Consider the following 17,961-nt stretch of genomic DNA (forward strand, 5'->3'; position numbering starts at 1 on the left):
CACCATTTATTATTTTTTGCTGCACTCTAAGCATTGTTTTATGCATTATCTCACAATCAGCCCATATCATTAGTTTATCCTCACTTTACAGAGAAATTACAGTGAAATGCAGAGAAGTTAGATATCTTGCCCAAGATCACACAGCTATAGTGAGAAAGAGAGTGCTGGGATTTGAACTTGAGGTTCAAATGACAAAGATGCCCTCAAGGTTCATGGCCGTGCATGTTTAAGATTTGCCAATGGTATTGCCTCTGGCCTCAAGTCTCAGGATTCCTCTTGGTGCTTCATGCATTCCTGTGCCACCTGCCTTCTGAGGAGGGCTAAAATCTGTTAGGAGAGGCTGCTCAGAACCTGTCAGGACTGACGCACTTCAGGGAGCAGAGAGGGAAATCAGGGCCCTGGAGACCCTCCCTGGGTCCCTTTGAGGAGTCTTTGTACTCCTCGGACATGCATTTCTCACTCCTGATCCCGATTTCTGAAGCAGACAGGCCCAGGAGGGTCAGGAAGCATTGGAGACTTCTTCACTCCCAAGGAGAGCCAGAACGTTCTTCCCAACAGGCATCCACATCCTGTTCACTACTCACCTTATTTCCCAGCTTGCTAGGTTTCCATGCTATGAGATTTGCAGGTAATGGGCCCACTTAGGAAAAGAAAACTCCGCACAAAACCTCTTTCCTGGTTTGGCAGTGCCTGCTATCTGAGCGGCACTCAGATCTGGGTGTCTGTCGTCTGTTTGGATTTTACGCCTGTGTACAGCGTTTACTGAATGACATAAACTGTCAGGAACCTGAGAGCAGCTGTAGGAACAAGGGAGCTGCCATGCTTATCTCGGGGGCCCGTTTGTCACTTGAGCGGAGCCCTCGCTTGCCCTACCTCTGGTTGTGATAGCGATTGGAAGGCAGCACGCCCAGGGGGCGCCTCACTGGCTGAAGGGGAGTGAATCTGGGGACTCTTTAAGCTGTCAGCCCAAATCACTCAGGTACACACACTGGCCCCCACCCACACGAACTCAGGCAGTCCTTTGCCAGATTCTTTTGGATTTATTTATTAGTTCTTTCTTAACCCATGATTAATTAATACCACCCGCTGCTGCTGAGTTTTGTTTTAGAAGACCTGTTAGACCATTTCCACATTTGCCCCAAGACAACTGACTTTCTAACCACAATCCACTTCAGTGTTTATTTTTTGATAGCCCGCATTAAAATAAAAATCTGTCTCGCTTCCGTGGAACAGCTACTCTGAGACAAGTGACAGCAGAATTATTTTCTTCTGACCTACATTGCTTCCCCCCTAGTGAGCATTTACCAAGAAGCGTTTGTGCGTTGGCTGAGTTTAATATATCCGGAGGGACGGGTTCAGCCTTGAGTTCCAATTATGACGCTGTCAGATGCTGTGTCATGAGACCTCTGGTTTTGCTTTGCTTCCTTGTTCTGAGAGCTTGGCTTTTCTGATTCTTTGTACTTATTATTCCTTCTAGAATTTGTACCGGTCAGACCTGAACTTTATGCGAGGCGTTGCCTGTGTCATTCCAGGCACGTTAGAGATTGAAGGGAGGAAGAAAGCGTCGGAACTCATCAGTGAGGTAACTGCGGATGCTGGTGTTGAGTGTCCAGGACATATCCACAGCAGAGGAGAATCAGTTTGTTTCTTTCCTTTTTCTTTCTTTCTTTTCTTTTTTTTTTTTTTTCTAATTTGAGATGGAGTCTCGCTCTGTCACCCAGGCTGGAGTACAGTGGCGCGATCTCTGCTCACTGCAACCTCTGTCTCCTGGGTTCAAGCGATTCTCCTGCCTCAGCCTCCTAGGTAGCTGAGATTACAGGTGAGTGCAACCATGCCTGGCTAATTTTTATATTTTTAGTAGAGACGGGGTTTCACCATGTTGGCCAGGCTGGTCTTGAACTCCTGACCTCAAGTGATCTACCTGTCGTGGCCTCCCAAAGTTTTGGGATTACAGGTGTGAGCCACTGCGCCCAGCCAATCAGTTTGTTTCTTACCACTAAAGCCAGCTGGATGTTAAACTCTTAGCAGCAGTGACTCACTGCCTAACCCCTGGGCTGGACTTTTTTTTTTTTTTTTTTCTTATTGGATTCTCCATTCAGACTGCATGCCATTTAAGACAGCTTTGAGGATATGGAGTCAGTTCCTCTATTAACATATAAGGATTATTCACTGGCCCATGAGATATTCTTTCCCTATGTCCCTTTGAAGAGTGACCCTGTGGTACAATGCAAACAAAGCAGGCTTTGAAGACCAACAGAGAGAGACTGACATTCCAGGCCAGCACTGATTTGCTGTGTGACCTCAAGCCAGTGACCTACAACTCTCTGAGCCTCCACTTCTTATTTAGTCAAATGGGTATACTCAGACCCCTCTCTTTTAATTTTTGTGAGGATTAGCAGTAATATAAGCACTGTGCTTTTCTGGCCGCTGTATATGAAATGGTTACTATAAGCTTGAAATGGTGATAATTTCTTGTTAAAAATACAGAAGTCTTAGAATTCTAAGCTTTCTGATTTCCTGGGGAATCTTGCTCACCCCTGGGAGGGTGACGGGACTTTTATTCATGGTAGATGCAGGGACAAGAGGGGATAATGGAAGGTACTGGAAGTAATAGGTGTTCGGCAGTCAGCCTGAGTGCTCAGATAAGCTTATGTTCTGCCTGCTAGGGGAGTTTAGATTTAACCTCATGCTTTGCTTTTCCAGTGAAATCTCTAAAGCAAGTGGTCTCTGTACCTCATGGTGCATCAGAACCTTAAAAAACCTTAAGAAATGCAGAGGCCTGGGCCCCAGTGACTAATTTACTGAATCCCAGTCTCTCAGGGTGGGGTGTGGGCACACCTATTTTAAAGTTTTATTTTTTTATTTATTTTTATTTTAGTTTATTTATTTATTTATTTTGAGACAGTCTCACTCTGTCACCCAGGCTGGAGTGCAATGGTGCAATCTCAGCCCACTGCAACCTCCACCTCCCAGGTTCAAGCGATTCTCCTGCCTCAGCCTCCCAAGTAGCTGGAATTACAGATATGCACCACCATGCCCAGCTAATTTTTGTATTTTTTAGTAGAGACAGGGTTTCGCCATGTTGGCCAGGATGGTCTCGAACTCCTGACCTTAGGGGATCCCACCGCCTTGGCCTCCTAAAGTGCTGGGATTACAGGCATGAGCCACCATGCCTGGCATGTCTGTTTTTTTAAAGCTGCAGTTTGTGGTATGCCATCAAGGTAGAAGAGCACTGGTTCTCTGTCCAGCAAAGATCTGGAACAAACACAAATTTAAATAGCCATGTTCACATTTGTGGCAAAGGACTAAATCTCCCTTTCCCATTTAGAAGGTTCTGATTCGGTCCATCCTATCCTCCTCTCTGCTTCCTCATCCCAGTGAGTTTTGGGGTCACAAAGGCAGGTGACAACCTGGATTCTGGAGTGATAGATTTTCAGCCTTTGCAAAACAAGGCTTTATGGCTAATACTTAAAGAACTGGTTCTGCTTCTGGTTTTTATCCCTTACGGAGCCGTCTTCTTCCCTTCTTGTGTGTGAATTCAGAGTAAATATCGGCAGCATCCCCACTCATTCAAGTACACAGCTGTGACAGACACTCCCAACCTCCTTCATGCGAAATTCAGCAACCAGATAACGAATGAGGTAAAATCTCCTGATGGCTTCGGAATGGTCTTTTTAAAAATTGCTAGATTGTTAAAAATACACCTGAATGTGTGTGGGGTGAGAAAGAGCATGGGTGTTTATGTGGAGGTTTGGAAAGAAAAGAATGTCATCATATGGAACCTAAACATTTTCCAGAGGAAATGAAAGCCCAGTTGGGAATCTGGGATTATCTAGTCTCGCTTTCCAAGTGCAATCCCAGACCAGCTACATAAGCATTGCCTGGGAGCATACTGGCAAGGCACAACCTCAGATCTACTGACTCCAAATGGTCATTTGACAGGATCACAAGATGATTCTTTGGCACATGAAGGTCTGAGAAGTACTGGTCTATATTTCATTTGTTCTATCTAGGCAAATATTGGCTAACCAATTTTACATTGTCAATCTGATGTGGGAGGATTTGTGATTATCCAAGTACAGTTAAATTGGAAGATGTTTGTCAGGCTTCTCAATTCTCTACCTTCTCCTCTTCTCACTCACCATTTACCCAATTTACACTTTCGTGTATCCAGCAGAGGGCAGATGCAAGGGAAGGAATCTCATTAAAATTATCATTCCAGCCTCATTGATTCTACTTCTTCTTAGTGGCTCTCTTACAGGTTCGAAATAGGCGAGCTTGGCAGAGAATTACATTTTGAACCACCTTTAGGTTTTAGGATTCTCCTTCTGACTCTATCTTTAGTTTTTAAGATTCTCCTTCTGACTCTAACTTATAGAAGTCAGCTGAGATTTGGTTATTTACACTATTAGTTCTTACTTGCTCCAACTGAAAAGCAAGAAATGGCAGCTTGGGATAAAGGATGGAGTTCATGACCTTTTAGAGTGACAGTATCACTTTTCAATTCCTATTTAATCTTTTCTGCCTACTTTATGAGCTTCGTGCTGTGGGATAACAGTGCCTTCTCTGATGGCCTCTGGCATTAGCCAACTCGGCAACCACAGACCCATTTCTTTTTTCTTTTTCTTTTTCTTTTCTTTCTTTTTTTTTGAGATGGAGTTTCGCTCTTTCACCCAGGCTGGAGTGTAGTGGTGCTATCTCGGCTCACTGCAACCTCCGCCTTCCGGGTTCAAGCAATTTTCCTGTCTCAGCCTCCTGAGTAGCTAGAATTACAGGCGCCTGCCACCATGCCCAGCTAATTTTTTTGTTTGTTTGTTTTGTTTGTTTGTTTGAGACAGAGTCCCGCTTTGTCTCCCACGCTGGAGTGCAGTGGTGCGATCTTCGCTCACTGCAACCTCTGCCTCCTCGGTTCAAGCAATTCTCCTGCCTCAGACTCCCAAATAGCTGGGATTACAGACGCCCGCCACCACGCCAGGCTAATTCTGTATTTTAGTAGAGATGGGTTTTCTCCATCTTGGTCAGGCTGGTCTTGAACTCCCGACCTCAGGTGATGTGTCCACCTCAGCCTCCCAAAGTGCTGGGATTACAGGCATGAACCACCACGCCCGGCCCTAAGTTTTGTATTTTTAGTAAAGAAGAGGTTTCAACATGTTGGCCAGGCTGGTCTCGAACCCCTGACCTCGTGATCCACTGGCCTCATTCACCCAAAGTGCTGAGATTATAGGCATCAGCCACCACGCCCGGCTCATAGACCCATTTCTAATCACAAGAATGGATGTTTTTGTACAAGATGAGGCCATCCAGGGCAGCACTGGTGTGATTCACCTGTGGAAAGGATCCTGCAGCTTTAGTAAAGGGTACAGGCCTGGGTTTGGAGATGTCCCTTCCACCTCCCTTCTCCTAAATTTCCCAGGTCTTTGTATGATCTTTATACTCTGTCCTCAAGGACAAAGTCTACAATATAAGGAACCTCAGGAGTAATCTTAAATTTATTTTTCTTTCCCTGGCCTATTATTCAGCAAAGCACATTGCCATTCCTTACATATTCCTTTTACATCACTCGATTTGACTCATGAATGATTGTCTTTATTGAAATAAACATCTTCCCCAAGACTGGAGATGTCTCCATGACACAATGAATGGTTTTTTGCTATTGTGTCTCCTCAACTGCCATTGAGGGACTTCCAGCACTGCAGAAATGCACAGCACTTATCTCTCGCATTATTATTATTATTATTATTTTTGGCCCAGCGCCTCTATAAAGCAGCTGGAGAGGATGCAAGACACCAGTATACAATGACCCTGGGTCTGCCCGAGTTCATCCGAGCAAAAACGAATGCAGCCAACCTGAGTGACGTAAGCCCTTTTGTTGCTTAAGTTCAAGCATGCTCCAAAGCCATATATGTCTGCATCTGTGAAGTAACCCAACACTGACCTTTCTGGCCTTCACAGAAGCTTTTTAAAATGTGTAGCTTAGATGCCCATGTTAAATATACCTTCTCACAAATGTGAGTCCATGAGTGTACCCAGGGTGTGTACTAATGAGATTTGCTGCACAAAACAGAAATTGATTCTGGAACACTGTGCTATAAATGAAAGGGGTGGCCTTTGCTCGTTGATTCATGTAATTTTTTTTTTAAAGATTTACATGTGTTCCCACTTTAGGCAAAATACAAAGAGTCCTGGCATAATCTTCGTGCTCAAGGCTACAGGCTGACAATAGAAGCGCTCCCCTTCCAGGCTGCCCGGGCCTCTGGAGATATAGCCAGTGATGTGAGTTGAATGATATGACCTTCCATCTTGCCTAATTTCTGTTAACTTCATGTAAAACAATGTCTACGGTGGATTTTCCTGAATTAAAGCAAATCTATAACCATGCGAGACAGGATGTCACCTGCAGAATATATTAGTTATGAATGAGATTCTTTGAGGGGGGAAAAGAAAGGCTCTGTTAATCAGAAGCTAAATTCAGGCAAAGGTCTCTAGCAGGAAGGAGTTGATGATTTATTTCTAATTGCAACATCTAGGCGACAGTCCCCTTGTAATGCATGAACTGCCTGTCTTCTAACTCCACCCAGGCTTAGAACGAGAACTCTTGATAAAAATTGCAATATAGCCGGAACACATCTCCCTCTTGGCTCTCTGTAGTTTCACGCATTGGTGTTAGGATTTGATGGCTGTGTTTCACTCTGTTGATAACGTCCATAGCTTTGGGACATGAAGGTGACTTTCTCTTTCCCACAAACAAATCACAGAAAAATGTGGACTTCAAATAAATGGATCCTGTCTTTTGGGTTTAATGTTTTGCCAAGTGCGAACGGATAAAGCACAAGTTTCTCTTTCACCCTTTTTGATAAATTCCTTTTGGCCATAGGACATGTAAGGGGAGTGAAGCCCTTCCTTTGGTTCTGAGGATCTGATTTTAATTAGATAGGAAGAATGGAGCGATGTTTTAATTGTTCATCCCCCAGGGAGGAAGGCACACTCTCAGGCCAACCCCACTGTGGTTTTTCTTATAATTATCACCTCCTAGTGTAAGAACAAGTGATTTTTCTAGACTCTGCAATGAAAATGCACAGATAGAATTTGACCAGCCAGCCCTTTCTTGCAGTTTCTCTACAGACATGACTTTGTGAAGGAGCGAGGGAAACTCATAGGGCCCCAGAGTGTAAGAGACGACCCCCAGATCCAGCACTGCCGGCGCATGGGCCAGCTGCAGAGCGAGCTTCAGTACAGGAGAGGGGCGACCAGCAGCCAAGCCCAGTTCCATCTGCCCATGGACATGGTGCACCTGGTCCATGCCAAGAATGCCCAGGCTCTGGCCAGCGACCACGACTACAGGACGCAGTATCACGAGTTCACAGCACTGCCCGAGGACCTGAAGATGGCCTGGGCCAAGAAAGCCCATGCCCTGCAGAGTGAGGTAGGGGTGGCCTTGTGGAAGGCAAACCAGCCCCCAGCCTTTCTCCTTTCACCAAACCTGGGTGTCAGTCTCTGCTTCTTCCTTAGTCTTTTGGGCTCTCCTACCCCTATGTGCCTTCCCCAAATAATGATTTGCTGGGTCTGTGTCATTTAGGTTGGAATCATTCATTGACTCATTCAACAAATCTTTATTGAGGGCTAGCACAGGGGCTCACACCTTCAATCCCACCACTTTGGGAGGCCGAGCTGGGCGGATCATGAGGTCAGGAGTTTGAGACTAGCTTGACCAACATGGTGAAACCCTGTCTCTATTAAAAATACAAAAATTAGCCAGGCATGGTGGCATGCACCTGTAGTCCCAGCTATTTGGGAGGCTGAGGCAGGAGAATCGCTTGAACCCGGGAGGCAGAGGTTGCTGTGAGCTGAGATTGCGCCATTGCACTCCAGCCTGGGTGACAGAGCAAGACTTCATCTCAGAAAAAAAAAAATCTTTATTGAGCACCTTCTGTACACTAGCCACCATTCTAAGCCCTGAGAGTGCATCAGTTAACAAAAGAGTCAAGAAATTCCTGTGCTCAGGAAACTCCTGTTATACTGGAGGGAGATTAGCCATGGTGAATACATGAAATATGTAATATGTCAATGTTTATACATGCTATGGAGACATATAGAACAGGGAAGTGGGGCAGGAGGTGTGTGTGTGTGTGTGTATGTGTGCACATACACATGTGCCATTTAAAATAGGGCATTAGGGTAGTTCTCATTGAAAAGCTGATATTTGAGCAAAAGCCTTAAGGAAAAGACAGAAGGGGATAGGGAACTCCAGGAAAACTGAATAGCAAGTTCAAAGGCCAAGGACTTGAGTAGGAGCAGCCTTGGCCTGTTTGAGGCTGAAGTGATGGAGCAGCCTTGGCCTGATTGAGGCCGAGTGAGTGGGGATGGAATCACAGGGTCTGAGCAGGGCCTAGGCTCTGCAGAGTAAGGATGAGGGTGGCGATAAGACTGTAACCACCGCCGACTCTCCCTGACTGCTTATCTTCGCTTTTAAACTTGTGAAAGCAGTCTGACGTGGGGACAGCTGTTACTCCTGTTTTAGAGATGAGGTCATGTGGGAAGTGCCGAGGGAGGGTAGGCTCCAGAACCCATTCTTAACCATGCTGCTCTCTTGGGGGGAGCTCAGAGCAGGGAGCCATGCCCCTCACAGCACAGGCATAGACCCTGAGCAGGGGCACCAAGCAGGCTGGTGGGGAGCGCTGGCCCCTCCCACATCATGGTGCAAGATTCTGGAGTCAGACTTCTGAGATTCCAACCATAGCTCCCCCACTACTGGCTGGGTGACCTTGGACAAGTTCACGCCCTCTCCAAGCCGCAGACATGGTAACAATGGCATGGGACATGACAATAATGACAATGGGACTGCGTTGCACAGTGTGGCAGGCACTGCGCCTCACATCCTCTCTCTAGGCCATCAGCATCCCTAGGAAGAAGGTGCTCTCATTTTAGAACATAACCAGCCATCTGTGTCAGGGTTTCTCAACGTCTGCACCTTTGACATTTTTGCAGGCTGATTGTTTTAGGGGCCTGTCCCGTGCATTTCAGGATATTTAGTAACATCCGTGGTCTTTATCCTCTAGGTGCCCATAGCACCCTACCCCCCAGTGTGACAACGAATGCCTCTAAATCTTGCCAAACAAATGTCCCTGAGAGACGAAGTTATCCCCCGTTGAGAATCTGGTTCTCAGCAGAGAACTGGTCTATATGAATCGGCATGATACCTGATCCATAGAAACACTAGAATAAGTATTAGCTGTTTGAATACGTTCCTTGCACCAAGCCCCTCAATTCTGGTTGCCTTCAGGGCAATGACTACTGCTAGATTAATTGTAGATAGCAATAAGTGGGGTATTCTAAACACAAAATCAATTATTATTAATTGCAGTAATGATTTTGTTAATTTAATTATCATTGCATTATTAATCACAGTTTGCTGGAACTGCAATATCATGTCATTCACCATCAAGCAGAGTGTAGAGTAGGGTGCCTTCATCTGGGTCCCACATAGGGGATTTAGTTACTAAAGTGCCAGCCCAAGTTCCACTTACAAAGTCCTTCCATTTGCTAAGCAATCCTGAGGGCCCCCAAAACAGCTGATAGCATGACTCTCTGGTGCCCAACAAGGGACCCTCTTGTCAATGGCTTATTTCTTGGGAGAACAGAAACCTTCTGGGACAGAACAGGCCCCCCAGGAAGGTAGAGAGGCCACCTGGGAGAGGTATGGGAGGTGGAGCTGGAAGTCAGAGGATGTGTGTGGGAAGCCCAGCTCTGTCACTGTGTGTCCATGAGCAGTCACTTCCCTTTCTAGGCCTCCACCTCTCCATCAGAAAAGCAAAAAGGGGCCGGGTGTGGTGGCTCACACTTGTAATTCCAGCACTTTGGGAGGCCAGGGCAAGTGAATTGCTTGAGTTCAGAAGTTCGAGACCAGCCTGAGCAACATGATGAAACCCTGTCTCTACAAAAAATTAGCTGGGTGTGGTGGTGCACACCTGTAGTCCCAGCTACTTAGGAGGCTGACGTGGGGGGATGCTTGAGCCCAGGAGGCAGAGGTTGCAGTGAGCCACGATTGTGCTACTGCACTTCAGCCTGGGTGACAGAAAACCAGAGACCCTGTCTCAAAAAAATAAAAAGAAAGAAAAAAAGAAAGTAAAAGAAAAGCAAAGAGGTTCGATTTGATCCGCGATCTTAGACTTTGGGATTCATGGGACAATGGCTTTTAAATGGTGGGATCCACATAATGTCAAATTTTTTTTACTAACTGAGGAAGAAGGAAAAATACAAACACTACCTTAAGCTACCATTTATGTCACTGTTATTTCTGAAAAGAAAGGACATTTTCACACTAAAAAATGAAAGTAGAGAGAACATAATCTAAAAAGGAGAATCCCTCCCATGAAATTGTAGTTGGCAATCTTATGCTGACATTTTAAAGGCAGGATATTACATTTTTAAATGCTAAGAAGTGATTGCTTAAATTTTAAATGATCATATTATGCTGTACGCATTGTTTTTAAGCTGCAAATTGGTTAATGAGGGAGTCTGGATTCAAAGAAGCTGTGAACAGGAGTCCCTGAAATGTTCAGCTGGTTCTGCGGCTTCAGCTTGATAGCAGCCATTATCAAAACTCCGAATTCACGTGTTTCTATTATGCAGAAAAGGAAACAGGTGCTAAATAGGCATTATGTCAACGGAGCAGCCCCGGCTTTCATCTGCTTTCCTGACCTTGCCCTCCCCAGGCCAGAGAGAAAGCTTTGGGTAGGGCCAGAGGGGACCCAGAGATGCTGAGCTCCTCAGGGCCGTGGTTCATTCCCATGTCTGCCCAGTCCGGACCAGCCCGGCCCAATTGCTTGACTCAGAAATTCACCTGAGATGCGTGCCTGGTCCAGGCAACGTGCATTATGGGCAGGTGCTGATTTCATCACCTCTTCCGTGCTTCTCAAGTCGGCTGTTGCCTGCTCCCTCCATGGTCTCAGACCAGGCTGCCGGGAGTCCGGAAAGGCACGGGCAGGAAATGTCATGGAGACAGTCCCAGCCTCTCTGCTTACAGCTGTGTGACCTAAGGTAGGCTCCTTAAGCTCTCGGGACTCAGTTTCTCCCTCAGAAATAACAACAACAGCAATAACTAAAATCTATGGAACTCTTACCCTGGGCTAGGCATTGGCATAAGTATTTTGTGTGAACTATCTCATTTAATATCTAGGTGGGTACCAGTATGACTCCTTTCTTTACAGGATGCGGCAATAAGGCACCAATAATCTAAGTAGCTTGCCGAAGGCCACAGCTGGTAGGGAAATGATTTGCTCAAGACTGTACAGCTAGTACAAGGCATAGCGAGGCTTCTAGCTCTTGCCTCTTAACTCCTGGTTCAGTCTCTTTGGCTTCCCCGGGTGGCTGGATTCTGAACCTAGGTGCTCTGTGTCTGTCCTCTTAACCACTACCTCGTGTGGCTTACCCACAGTACAGCAGCTGGTGGCTCTGCTGAGAGTCTGAACAATCATTTGAAAACCAAAATAGTTCTGTGAATGGGAATAACTGTTCCTTAGGCTGGGCATGGTGGCTCACACCTGTAATCCCACATTTTGGGAAGCTGAGACCGGAAGATTACTTGAGCCCAGGAGTTAGAGAACAGCTTGGGCAACATAGGGAGACTCCATCTCTACAAAAATAGAAAATAAAAAAAAAATTAGTTGTGGTGGTGCACACCTGTGGTCCCAGCTACTCTGAGAGTCTGAGGTGGGAGGATCACTTGAGCCTGGGAGATCAAGACTGCAGTGAACCATGATCACACCACTGCACTCCAGCCTGGATAACAAGAGAGACCCCATCTCGAGAGAGAGAGAGAGAGAGAGAATATAACCCCTTCTTTGCAGGATGGTGTGAGGACTGAATGAAATAATGGGTCTAAAACAAACCCCACTCTACACAAGGTCGTAATTGTAATGTTTCTTATTAATATGACAAAGATATACTTTACCCCAGCCACTTGCTGGGCACAATGGCTTACATCATTCCTTCTGCATTAGAACTCAAGGACTGAAAGCTGCAGCTTGAGCATTTGCAACACAGTGCTCCAAAATGGGGGTGCCGGGTAACCCCATGTGTGAATCCGAAGAGGTCTTCTAGACCTTAGTATGTAAGAGGGGAAAAAAAGTGAGGCTGCCATTTGGGGAAGCCAGATTCAGCTGTGCAGCTTTGAAAGGTCTCTCATTATCTTAGAATACTTCTTCGAAACCATCTTTGGGTAGCAGATTCTTCTTGACTCCCCTCCCCTGGCCCCCTCTTTTATCATGAAGTCTGGGGCAAGTGTGTTGTTTTTAGGGTCTGCGTGAATAGTCAAAGCTGGGCTGGGAGCTGAGATATCAATAGACAATCCATTTATAAGAGAGTTGGAGGCACAGTCAGATCTTTGGGGAACCTGCATCTTGCTTTCTGACTTACCTGGGATCGTACTGTTCAGCTCAACAAAAGGCAAGTTGAAAGAGCGCTCCCCACTTCATCTCGCTTATGAAAGGAGCAAGGCCCGGCTGTGAAGAGGCCCTGTAGGATTATTCTCTCCAACTTAGAAATTTATCCAATTTTCTCTGTTCTTTATCAGAGTGCAAGGCAAAAGCTTTGCCGGTGTAGACTGAAAGATCGTGGTATAAAAAGCAATCTTACTGACATGGGGTTTTGAAACCTGCTCCTGAGCCTGAGTGATGTCTCCCTTCACCAGTTGGAAGGCACAGTCGAATTTGCACAGGGGCATTAACCAGCAGACAGTAGATCAGAAACGGACCCTCTTTGAGGCCAGCTGTGAGGAATGCTGTGAATCCTGAAATGAAAGAGAACTAAAAAGGCTGAGAGGCTGATTTCTGGAGTGATATTTTGCGTTACAGCAGAGCTTATATCTAAATTAGAGAAATGCCATCAGCTTCGTTTAGATCCAAATTTTAGATTTTCTTAGAGAGGCTTTTTCCACCTTTAAAAAATGCCTAATTTCCATAAAGAGAAGAAGAGAAGCATTCAGGCGACTGTCTCATTGTAGGTAATGGTGGGCAGATCAAGGAATAGTAATGAGATTCAACATTTGGGAAGGCTACCAGTCAGACCCACTGTCTTAAAGCACCATTTATTATTTTCTCCAAGGACTGATGCCATAGCCTAACCTTCCGAGCTCTTAAAATGAGGAAAGAAAATAAGGCTTAGCCTATTTTTGGAATATAAACAAATCATAATGAGTAACAGTGGGAGGAGGTGGTAAACTGAGGCATGAAGCGGTTAAAATGGTTTACTCACTATTAGCTTGTGGCATCTAAATTTGTTTCCGTTTTTAAAGTCCTACTATAATTGACTTCTTTCCCCCTCCACTGCCACTATCACAAGAACAAAAAATCTAACTTAAAGAGTGGCTCTTAGCCCTGAGTACTAGCAGGTGTTTTTATGAGAACAGAGGGGTTGTTAGGAACTTCGAGTATCACAGAGAGAAACTGAGTCACATTTTGGTTAAAGTGATTTGCTCCCAGTTGTAGCAGGTTGAACCCAGAGTTCAAAGCCTGAACAGTGTGCAGAATGTTTCTATTTAGTCAGGCGGGTAATGGCCTCACTGGCAGAATGAAACAAAATAATCCCAGCTGGTGCTTAGATATGAGCATATACCTCAGCTCTTTCTTTATGCGATCGTCCACATAGGTCGTTACTCTCTGCTTTAAATCCTGCCAATTCACTGGTGGGACCTTCTTGTATCTCGTATGTGATGCATTAATTAATTCCTGGCAGAATGTACAAATTCAAACAGTTTGACTTGACGACATGCAGAATGCACTCCCAGTGAAGATGTTGAAGTGTTGTGATGAAGCATTATTATAAATGCTATTACAAATCAAGGATCTTCTTGAAATGCTGTAGTAGTCTTAGGCACTCTCCTGATAAAGCCCATGATTTTTTTCCCTGCAGTTGCGCTACAAGTCAGACCTGATTGGCATGAAGGGCATAGGATGGCTGGCGCTGAGATCCCCACAGATAGAGAGTGCAAAGAAGGCTGGAGAACTCATCAGCGAGGTACCATCAACCTGTCCCCACCACAAGTGACAAGGGCAAGCTAGCATTTCCTTTTGAAGAGGGTATCTGTTTATGGAGTGGAGAACCCACTGGACTCCCAGTATTTTTGGAGGGCCATGTGCAACCAAATCCCAAGACAGAATGAGGTTTCCCTCCAAATGAATTCACTGCTGAGGAACTGAAGGCATGATTTATTAGAAAGTTCTCAACAAATACATTACGTACAATCGTTATCTAAACTGGCCTATTCTTTGTATGGAGAGGAGGAGGAATTTGCCACCCATCTACTGAGTTGACTCTGTGTCCAGAGGTTTTCTGATTTCTGATAGTGTTAAAATTTGCCCATGAATAGTTACATTAACTGAACTCCTTACTATACTAATAGCCTAGGGATCCCTGCCCTGGAATTCCCTCAAAGGTGACACTGCCTTCTTCAGTTTCTTAATAACAGAATGTATTTGGACAGGGTCCAAGCAGGGCCACATTGATGCTGAATACTGCCCTTTACTGAATTCTTTTATTGTGGGGAGCCATAGTGCTTTGTGGCCTCTCTCTTCAAGAGAGTAAATACCTGTAAAATGTTCCATATCACAGAGGCAGCTGAATCTTTTTATACTCTTGATTGTTAGGTACCTACCAAGAAGAAAGGCTTGTTTTCCAACAATATGATTGGCATGTTAGGTACTGAGAAGGTGGAGTGAAGCTGTATCCTGAAAAATGCATGCAGTTTGACTGTGTTTCATGAGAATCTTTGTCTTTATCTTATAGACCAAGTACCGTAAAAAACCAGACAGTATCAAGTTCACCTCAGTGGTTGACTCCCCAGACCTGGTTCATGCCAAGAACAGCTATATGCACTGCAATGAGGTGGGTCCTTTCTTGTCATTCATCCCGGCATGCAGTGTAGCACTGCTGCTCAGTGGTCCGGGTCTAAGAACAGGCTCTGGACAGATGGGGGTGCAAACCTTCTTTCTACTACCTGGATGGTCTTGGGCCAGTTACTGAATCCCTTCTAACCTTGGTTCCTTTATTTGAAGGAGGTTGGGGTTGCGGGGAGGATAATAATAGCAACCATTTCGTAAGATTAAATGAATTAAATGAGGACTAAATAAAGGCTCAGAAAGCTTTTAGCAAGTACATAGAACACAGTAAGTTCTCAATAAGTGCTCCTTATCATGGTTTGATTCATAATCACAATGACAATAATACCAAGTATTATTGATGATCCCTTGCCAAACGCTAGGTCAGATACATGTTACTTGTTGATAGATGGCAATGGAATTAAAAGCTAAATATAACCCAGTTAAGAAAAAAAATAGGAACAGCTGTATTTAAAGCTTCTTTCTGATTTTACTCTCTGTATAATTTAGCCCTATTTCCTCATTCCTGTCTTTATTTCAAGGAATAGGAAGTTAATGTTTTTCCCCTGAAATTAAGGGATTCGGTTCTACATGAACAGTGACAGTGCTGCTGCGTTTCGCAGACAGCCCGACTACTGTACTGACCAGTTCATATTTGTAAAGCCTGAGTTATCTGGTAATTGATCAGAATATTACAGTTTCACCTCTAAAAATACGTAAGACTCAAACACTTCCTAAAATTGTTTGTAATTCTTAAATCACTGCTTTAAAAATAGAAACCAGATAAGTCTTTGAGTTTTAAAATTGTGTCTTCCTGTGATCCAGGTGGTCTATGAAAATACTTATTTCTTGAACATGTATTAAGATATTTTATAACAAAAAGAACTTATTAACTATGCATATTATAATTATTACCATTAATGTTAAACAACAAAGGCATTGAGGTTGTATCTTGTTACTAGTAAAAAGCATGTCCAATGCTCAATTGCAAAGATTCTCTGAAATATCTACACATCTTCTACTGTGTAAAACACCCAGGTATGGCCAACCATGATGTTGGTTTGTGGCCTATTTCGAGCACATCTTGATGAATATTTTTAACAGTCTATTTAAAACCAGCTGCCCCATCTGACCCTGGCTATAAAGGCATCCTCCATCAAATTGTGGGTTCTGGAGGGACAGTGTCCATGGGCAGGACTGGGTTCTGTTCTATGCGGTGGGCACTCAGGTGGCGGGGGCGGGGGCAGGGAAGGGAGTCAGTTGCTTTTCCCCTACGGTTTCAGCCCACACAGTTCTCCATTTACCATGAGCCCATCTTATCCACAGCGCATGTATAGATCCGGAGATGCAGAATCCCTGCACAGATACACCCTGATCCCCGACCACCCCGATTTCACCCGAGCCCGCCTCAATGCGCTGCATCTGAGTGATGTAAGTGATCTGGTGGTTCATGGAGTGTGTGCCTACTTTTGTAAAATGATCTGTGCCCAATGTGGATTTCGTTTTTTTTAAAAAAAAGTTCTAGGAAGGAGGACTTGGAACAGAAAGCACACTGAACTGAGAAACTGTGTGACTTTCAGTCACTTTCCTTAGTGGTCCTCGTTTTTGTTTTTTGTTTTTATCTGCAAAATGGTAATGGGGCTGAGCTAAACTGAGATTCTTTCCAGCTCTAAAATTCTGACTTGGGTATGGCTCCAAAGATCTCAGTGATGTGCTGGGTAACCATGAGGGGAGTGGTCCCCTGGCCTAGCGGGTGTAGACACCTGCTGTTTTTGTTTCCTGGACCCTTCTCTGTAGCCATTCAGAGTAGTGTCACTGGGGATAGAGTGGCTCTATCTCACCCCACAGTTTGGAAAGATGCTGCAATGGTAGCCCATCCCGTCCAAATGCAGCTCACTCCTTTGTGCATGGGACTGTGGCCTCCAACACTTTCGTTTCCCTTGGACATGTGCCCTTTGCGTGCATAACCAAGCTACTGTTTCCTAAACCCAGGCTTGTTGTTAGCAGGGGTTGGAGGCCCCTGGTTGTAATAGAATAGGCGGCTGCTCGGCCAGCAAAGCTGTGATCCTTGGATAACAGGTAGAGAGACGGCGGAATCAAAAGACACTGTCAGATCAGAATAACACAGGCTGAGTGTGTTGGCCTGGGGCAGCGTAGGGCCTCCCAGAGTCCGGCCATTCTTCCCTCCCTGGCCTGGCCATTGTGTCCTGGGGCTCCGTGCAGATCAACAGCTGCTACCGTTCACCCCAGAGGTGGCTGCCTTGCAGGGGTTGGCGAGAGGCGCCTTCTAGTTAGCGTGTGTATTAGTTTGTTGCGTTTGTAAAGCCCTGTGGGATCCCATGCAGTGAATGCGATGGTGCTTTGTAAATATGAGTTATTATGACCATTTGATGCTTTTGAAGGATGTGCAAGGGATAATTTTAGAACAGCAGCTCTGGTGGGCTGACCTCCATCTGGGGAAGCAGGACCTCCCCCTCAGCAGAGCCTGCACAAAACATCCATCTCATTAATGCTTCAAGGATGGGGGAAGGCAAGGCCTCCATTTGAGGAACTATTGGAGACCCATCGCTGTAGAAAGTGGTATAAAGCTGCCAGTGCATTTGGGCCTGGCTTGAGGAGGAGAGCCACCCCAGGCCGGTGATAGAAGCATCTTCCCTCTCACAAGGGATGCCGGTCTGCAGAGTCCTGGAGCTGAAATTAGCCACCAGGGTATGCGGATATGGATAACTCATGAACCTCTTTTGAAAGAGCACTTCTTCAGGGGCGTGTAGAATACGCACAATTGGATCAAGTGCTCTGTGAGGAAGATGTGGAGGGAAAGTGACCTTCCTGGGCAAAGAAAGCCATTGAGATGTGTAAGGCAGCCGAAATAACTAAAAATCAAATGACTCTAATGTGTGAGGATGAGGACAAAACTGTGCCCACTGTGATAAAGAAGAGGAACGCCCAGGGTTCCAAATCAAAGCGCCTACGGAATCTAAAGACTCCCAGTGGCAAGGCAAAAACCTCAACAGAATAAAAAACTCAGGGAGGAAGTGATCACAACCAAGCAAATAGTACACAGGGAGAAGTCACCCAGAGAAAGGGG

General features: G+C 45.3%; 1 protein-coding gene across 4 annotated transcripts in view; it reads left to right on the forward strand.

The window, feature by feature from the left end:
• NRAP (nebulin related anchoring protein) overlaps positions 1–17,961 on the forward strand; it is a 74,052-nt gene that overhangs the window by 51,106 nt on the left and 4,985 nt on the right. For all 4 annotated transcript variants that reach the window (XM_055248755.2, XM_055248762.2, XM_055248779.2 and 1 more), the window contains 8 exons: positions 1,478–1,582; positions 3,543–3,641; positions 5,752–5,856; positions 6,166–6,273; positions 7,112–7,423; positions 13,909–14,013; positions 14,782–14,880; positions 16,200–16,304. In XM_055248755.2, coding sequence (XP_055104730.2) covers positions 1,478–1,582; positions 3,543–3,641; positions 5,752–5,856; positions 6,166–6,273; positions 7,112–7,423; positions 13,909–14,013; positions 14,782–14,880; positions 16,200–16,304 — 1,038 coding nt within the window. The remainder of the gene's footprint in view (positions 1–1,477; positions 1,583–3,542; positions 3,642–5,751; positions 5,857–6,165; positions 6,274–7,111; positions 7,424–13,908; positions 14,014–14,781; positions 14,881–16,199; positions 16,305–17,961) is intronic.

Source organism: Symphalangus syndactylus, chromosome 2, assembly GCF_028878055.3.
Source record: "Symphalangus syndactylus isolate Jambi chromosome 2, NHGRI_mSymSyn1-v2.1_pri, whole genome shotgun sequence".
NCBI classification, from domain to species: domain Eukaryota; kingdom Metazoa; phylum Chordata; class Mammalia; order Primates; family Hylobatidae; genus Symphalangus; species Symphalangus syndactylus.